The sequence below is a fragment of the Ochlerotatus camptorhynchus genome, unplaced genomic scaffold (genome assembly GCF_037179485.1).
Source record: "Ochlerotatus camptorhynchus isolate MF236.1 unplaced genomic scaffold, CSIRO-AGI_Acam_v1.1 ptg000307l, whole genome shotgun sequence".
Lineage (NCBI taxonomy): Eukaryota > Metazoa > Arthropoda > Insecta > Diptera > Culicidae > Ochlerotatus > Ochlerotatus camptorhynchus.
The window spans coordinates 1,218,720-1,226,270 of record NW_027040795.1 but is presented as its reverse complement, the minus strand read 5'-3'; the positions used below and the strand labels follow the sequence as shown (position 1 = coordinate 1,226,270).

General features: G+C 38.8%; 1 protein-coding gene across 1 annotated transcript; it reads right to left on the bottom strand.

The window, feature by feature from the left end:
* Positions 1-5,221: 5,221 nt before the first annotated feature.
* LOC135707315 (uncharacterized) lies at positions 5,222-7,210 on the bottom strand. Its single transcript, XM_065229117.1, has 8 exons — positions 6,935-7,210; positions 6,628-6,874; positions 6,416-6,557; positions 6,268-6,350; positions 6,011-6,208; positions 5,781-5,955; positions 5,632-5,717; positions 5,222-5,568 (listed from the first exon to the last, which is right to left on the bottom strand). Exons 1-8 carry the CDS (start codon positions 7,043-7,045, stop codon positions 5,357-5,359), a joined length of 1,254 nt encoding a protein of 417 aa, XP_065085189.1. The 5' UTR covers positions 7,046-7,210; the 3' UTR covers positions 5,222-5,356.
* Between the last annotated feature and the right edge of the window lie 341 nt (positions 7,211-7,551).

The following is a 7,551-nucleotide window of genomic DNA, read 5'->3' as shown; positions in this document are numbered from 1 at the left end:
TACAAAATTACTTAAAACTAGCGATAGTAAAGCGGGGGCCGATTACTCGTGGCTATTTCTAGGTTAGGGGTAACAAATTGTAAAAAACGGATGGCAGGGTAGGGATTGAGAACACAAAGTTTTTTCGAGCAATGTGCTCTTGATCTCGAACTAAGTAACATAATGATGAAAAGACAAACATGGGGGTACAACGATGGGCAGCTAACAACTTGGGAGAACACAAGATGACACTACCCGAGCAAAGTAGGATATCAAAATTATATCAAAATGATATCAAATTATGTTTTTGAAATCATATTTATAACATATTTTGATATACTATTTTGTAATTTCAGTTGAATTCATATTTTGATATTATTTTGATATTTCTAAAAAAATATAAATAAAAACAAAATTTGATATTTTTTAAAAGAGCATCCCCATTTATCACTGAAATCCATTTTATTCTCCTTTCGAGTCAATCAGCATGCTTGCTATTTTCTTTATGAACATCACAAAGACAATTCAAGCTGAACATTGCATTAGGTCCTAAGTAACATTGATCGATTCTTTTCGTCGACATTCTCATTCGTTCATGTTATTAGAGCACAAAACCGTTTCTTGTTGTGTTTGTCGTATTCGATGCTAGATAAAAGCTTCTTTTACAGATCTGTGTGTGAAATTACCTGGGAATGTCTTTACATGGCCGTGGAGATACAAAGAGAAAGTCGAGAATCTGTCAATGTTTCTTAGGACCTAATGCAATGTTCAGCTTGAATTATGATTTAAACAGTTAAATTTTGCAACATTCATTGATATTAATCTACGTGCGAATTTAATTTACTAATCGATATAAGATAGATATCGATAGAACTGATTGAAATATAGGTTAGTTTTTATTTTGAATGAATGAAAACTAATTGATAACTTTTTTGATTTTGAATTTTGATATCAACCAACAGATTTCAAAACTTTCAGAATACCAAATTTGATATCATGCTATCAAAATAATAACTAATTTAGTTTTTTTTTTTTTTTTTTTTCGTTTTCCTTCCATAGTTTTAGTTGTTATATTATAAGATTGGATGGAAAATGGAAACATTTATTTTTTTTTTCCTTTGGTTTGTTTTTTCCGTCGATCTTGTTTTCCGTGCTGAGCACCAATGCTACCGACGTGCCAGGAAGGCAGCTCCCACACCTGGACCCTACCTATCGACCCATCAATCAACTCATGAACCGGGGACCAACGGCTTTACTTCCCATCCGAAGGAAGGCGTGATCAGAGATGTTATGCCTCAGAACATCCCGGCGGCGCCGACTGGGATTGAACCCAGGCCTGTTGGGGTGAGAGGTAATCACGCTTACCACTACACCACCGGCGCCGTTAATGGAAACATTTAGTTTTCATTTTGTTTTCATTCTCTGCTCGGGTAACTACTAAATCCTTAGATTGATCCGTTTTAAAAACACATAAATTTAATTTAAACAGGGTAGAGCGCTACTTCGTCGTAAAGGGCGAACACGAAATTATTGCGACACCGAAAATGTCATGCCAATTTTCTTATAATGTTTAGAATCAAACCAAAATTTTAGGGTAGTTTTATACATATATTTACTTCAAAAATCAAAACAAAAGTTAATCGATGGAGCCTTGAGTGTAAAATTGAACGCATTTTCGCTTGATTCCCTCCATCAAAGTCTTTACAGTGTCATCCGGTACCAGTTTCTCAGTTTTTTTTTTCCCATTTTCTTAACATGTCCTTATCGTCTTTGACTGTCTTCTTGCTCTTCCGAAGTTCCCGCTTCATTATTGCCCAGTACTGCTCCACCAGGCGCAGCTCCGGACAGTTTGGCGGATTCATGTCCTTTGGAACAAAATGGACAGAATTGGCCTCATACCACTCCAAGAAACTTTTAGAATAGTGGCATGATGCCAAATCTGGCCAAAATAGCGGAGCTTCGTCGTGCTGCTGCAAGAACGACAAAAAGCGCTTCTCGAGGCACTCAGATTTGTAGATCTCGCCATTTACTGTGCCCTTTGTCACGAAAGGCTCACTCCTCAGTCCGCAAGAGCAGATGGCCTGCCAAATGAGATATTTGGAGGCGAACTTAGACATTTTCTTCTTCTTAAATTTGTCGTCCACATCGAACTTGCTCTTGCCGGTGAAAAACTCCAACCCCGGAATTTGCTTAAAATCGGCTTTTATATACGTTTCGTCGTCCATCACACAGCAGCCATATTTTGTCAGCATCTTCTCGTAGAGCTTCCGTGCCCGAGTTTTAGCCATCGATTGTTGCCGCTCATCGCGGTTTGGGAAGTTCTGTACCTTGTATGTATGTAGTCCAGCTCTCTTCTTTGCATTCTGGACGTAGCTCTGCGACATGCCGATCTTTTTAGCCAAATCACGGCTTGAGACGTTGGGATTTGCTTTAATCATCCGCTTCACCTTTCCCTCCGCCTTTTTGTTCTCCGGTCCCCGTTTTCATCCAGCTCCTTTGCCGTGGTCCAACGTCAACCGCTCCTGGAACCGCTTCAACACTCTGGAGACGGTTGAATGGTGAATGTTCAACATTTTTCCCAACTGCCGGTGCGACAGGTCAGGAAATTCCAGGTGTTTGGAAAGAATTTGTTCTCTCAATTCGCGTTGGTTCACCTCCATTTTCGTTGAATCGAAAAACACGACTTCGAGTTTGACAGCATGTACACAATACACATCAATGAGAAAGTGTGCAAAATTTGGTTGATTTTTACCTAATGGTAAATGCCCTGTTGAATGTGTCGCAATAATTTCGTGTTCGCCCTTTAATCGCTCATTTCCATTCTATCTAACAGAAAAGATCAATAACATCAAAGATTTCATCGTGCACAAATCAGTAATTGGTTTGTTCCTATGCGTTAGTTCATTAGCTTCAACATGAATCCTGTTAGAGCGCATTACATGAATATTTACGCTCATTGTCCTCAAAACAAAAGAAGCGCTCCTAGCGAATCCCCTTTTTCTACGTAGGACGAAGAAAATCTAATGGCGTTTCAATGCGTTAGGACGGAATTGAAACTCGTAGAACGAATTTAGAATCAAGAAGCAGTATTATATTTTAAACAATATATCAACAATTTGTGACTCTTTTTCAAATCTAACGGTACGTATGGAAAGGTGAATAAATTTAGAAGTCATCTTTGAAAGAAATATTCCGTTTTTTGTTTAAACTCGTTCAGTAAAGAGAGGTAACGCTCAGGTTGTGCTTAGTACGACGGAAATTAGATCAAAAACCCTAGTCGAGATCTCGGCTCGCCAAGATGTCTCTAACGGGCCGCAAAGGTTGTTTTCCTCGGCCCTGAGGGATGCGGATAGCTCGGATCCAACAACACAATTGAGGTGGCATGACCAAAGCACGTGGTCGATATCGTGATAGCCACTACCACAAGCGCACAAATTGCTGCCTGTGAGCCCGATTCGGAAGAAATGCGACATAACACGTATAAAGTCACGGTTCATGTCCAATAGCTTCAATAATAATTTTGATAATTTTTGCAGTCATTTCGAAGTTAAACAAAAGCATTCCCAGATTTAATTGTAATCCTCCATTTAGCATACTCCACCCCCCAATTATTCTTCTAAATTATTCAAATAATTATCTCAAAATTGCCTTTGGTGTTCCCATGAGTTCAGCTCAGAATCATCATGGGATTATGCTCTTAAATTTCAATGAGCTTTCATTAAAATACACTTTGAATTCCAATTACAATTTGCTACGTTTAACTGTAGCGGAAAACTATAGAGAACATGAATACCAAATAAAAATCGAATTTTTGCTGTGAACAGAATTACGTTATCGTCAGTGCTGTATTCCTAAAATTTGAGCTAAGTAGTCGCACCCAATATTGACCAGCGCCCTTAAAATATAAATCTGCCTAAAATAACGATGCGTCCGCCCCCGACGTTGATGACGTTGTTTCAAATAGTGTATTATCTAGTTTATATGGTACGTTGCAAAACATTTGCACTTTATCGAACAGCACCGTACTTTACAGGTGGCGAAGGTGGCATTTGCTACACAACAAAAACCCGAGGTGGGGAAATCGCTTTAATAATCCTTGAGTATCTACCAAGTCCCTTTATCCTTTCTTCTTGAAATTATGATTAGTTTCCAAAAGTTCCGTCAACATTTTCCAAGCATCATAATTGATGTTTTCTTATTTATCTCATATCATACTTGTCTTTCTCCTAATTTCAGGAAAAACCTTGAACAATTTCTAGAATTTTCCTAAACATTTGTGGCCAAAACAACCAGTATGTTATCAAATCAAAACCTCCGCAGTATGAAGCCCTTACAGCGCTAACCGAAGCAATGGCGCAACGGACTTTTGTTTTCTCCGTGGCCCCCTTCTTAAGGCACTAGTACTAGGCTAAATAAGATACATAAAAATGGATTCGCATTATGCGTTTTACTCAGAATACCTCTGGCGTTTTATAAATCATTACCAATTTGATCTCTACGTTGCTGTTCAATTTATGCTGGAAACTTCTTCAATTACGTCAAAACTAAAATGAAATCGTGCAGCTTTCCATCAAAAATGACATTGGATGAAAAGGAAGGTAATAATTCTGATGATATATGCAATCTTTCCGCCAATTTTTTTCAAAAAACATACACGAAATTTTCAGATAATGATCGTGATTATGAATATGTTTCTTATTTTCCGGACTTTTCAACTACTGTTGGCGTTAATAACTTCGAATCAATTATAAATAAAAACATTTTTGGCCAAATAAAACAAAGAATAACTAGTGCACAATACGGCTTTTTTAAAGGCCGTTTAACCACCACAAACCTTTTGGAATTTGTGGACTTCGTATTAAATGCAATGGACAGAGGTAACCAAGTAGAAGCTCTATATACATACTTCAGCAAAGCGTTTGACAGAATTGATATCCCAATGCTGATTTTTAAATTATAAAAAATGGGAATTGAGAGGGAGCTCCTCACCTGGATTAAATCGTATTTAGTTGGTCACTAGCAAATTGTAAGATTCAACGAGAAAACATCTAAGCCAATTCATGTCACGTTCCATAAAACATTATGTTTCTTAAAGCATTGGTGCAACAGAGTGTGAACTACGCAAACAATAATTCTAAAAAAACTTTCCTGTACACTACAGTCCGGTGTATGTATTGTCATTACATGTATTTAATGAAAGAGGATATAAGAAATAAATTTGATTGACATGCCATTTATTTTTCTTGCCGTAATTTAAAAGATTCCATCACTACTCTGCAACAATTATCATGTTAATAAACCAATTAATAACTGTATTGTCTTAATTGAACCATTGTTACATTTGTTATTGACTGCAACGTGTTTCATCGCAGTGGCATCATGCGTTAGCGCAAATGTCTTCCGCATCGAAACATTCCAGCTGATCCTTATGCTTGGCGGGTTTTTCAATCCCCAGCTGATTTCCGTCTTCATCAACGCAATAACACTGCCCTCTTCGACAAGCTAGTGGCCGGTAGCTTCCATTGGGACAACACTCCGGAAGTTCCAAACTGTTGCTGTCCATGAGCAGCTGCCTGGCTCTGGCACATTCTACAAATTGGTATAATTTTGAAATAATGATTCATATGCTTGGTTAACGTATGATGTACTAACTGCAGTTCATTTTTTCCCCATCTGTTGAGCTTCTACTTACTACATATGGTTCCAGGACACTGCCGTCCTTATTTGTGCAATATTTACTAAAATTAATAGAAAATCAAGTATTATACAAGTTTGAAAACAATCGCAAAACCGATAATCACTGTGTGTCATTCACTTGAATCCTGTTGAACCACCCATCCGGTTCGCAGATATCCGTATCGAATTCCAATACATTGAATCCAAGAATTTCGTAATCGTGAATCTCTTTAAGTTGATTTAGTTTCATGAGCTCACACTCCCTAAGGAAGGTCGAATTGTCGTGTAGACGTTTATTGACTGAAATTAAGCAAGTTTGTTTTAGCAGCAATAGACACTTGATATAATAACATACAACAGGGAAGTCCTGCTAGTCCTCGGGTTATGTTCTTCCTGTCCGACGTTGGTTCACCGCTATGCATATCAACGCAGGTACAGATGTCATCCACACATTGTAATTGATCGAACGAACCTTTGGAATCGCAACGCGAAGTAAGTATCGGGTAGCGTGAGTTCAGCAGCTTTTGAGCTTTGGCAGCAAGACGAGAGCACTCTGGAAATGCAAATAATTTCTTGATAAGTTTATAAAAACAAAACTAAGCCGCAATTTACCGCATCTCATCGATATCTGAATGCTTGCAGTGTGGACAGCATCCCCGAAAATCCGGTTCCCATCTTCATCGATGCAGTAACAGCTAAAATAAACATTACGAATTTTGCAATTGATATTCAAAATGCAAAACAAATGCAGCAGACTTACGTTTGTCCTGGAATACAAACAACTGGCTCAAAATATCCATCCGCATCGCATTCCGGTATCTGCATCAAATGCCCAATGGTACCGTCTTGTCGTTGCTGATCAAACTCGTTTTGCGCCTTATAGCACTCGCTTGAGTCATTCACTGTAATAACACTCTCGTCATACGTACCTCAATTGATTGCATACCACCACTACTAACAAGAATTACATACTTGGCTGGCACGTCGGATGTTCCTCTCCTTCGACTACCATACAGTACAGTCCGGGTCCACAGATTCCGGTTGGCACCGGTGATCCCAGTCCTCCAACGGAACAATCATCTCCCAACTTCAGGTTTTCAATACACATCTGACAACACGAGCAGGGACTAATCGATGGCATGATGATTCCATTGTGAGTTGCATTTTGTACCTTGCATGGAGACTTCAATACCTCGCATGGCTCATTTTCGAGATAAGTCTAAAATCAACAAACTTGCACAGATCATCTTTACGTCCTCAGTTGGTAGTATTTACTTACGTCACAAAAATCATCCGTACAAACATAATTATTGAGAATTCCCAATTGCGCGTTTACCATTAGTGCCGAAAAACAAAAACCCGTAACGGAGAGCAATCGAAACAAAGTCATCGTTAAATATTTGCTCACCCGATGGATTATTCCTGTCAAAAAAATCACAGCTCTTTCAAATGGATGATTGCCTTTCACTCAATCGGCATTTGAAGCGACAATAAATTACCTCTAATTGATGCAATTGGTGACAAACGACACCAGGTTTATCAGTACATAGTGTGACATACTGATAAGAGATGTGTAGGGCCTCCCTTAGCTCAGTCGGTAAAGGCACAACTACAAAGCAAGACCATGCTGGAGGTGGCTGGGTTCGATTCCCGGTCCGGCCTTGGAATTTTTCGGGTTGGAAAGTTTCTCGACTTCCCTGGGCATAGAAGTATGATTGGACTTGCCACACAATTATACCAATGCAAAAATGGTACAGGCATCGAAAGCTCTCAATTAATAACTGTGGAAGTGCATGTAGTAGAACACTAAGTTGAGAGCACGCAATAAGCTAATATGCGATATGCAATAAGCTTGAAATGCGAAGAAGAAGAAGAAGAAGAAGGGTGTGCCGATAA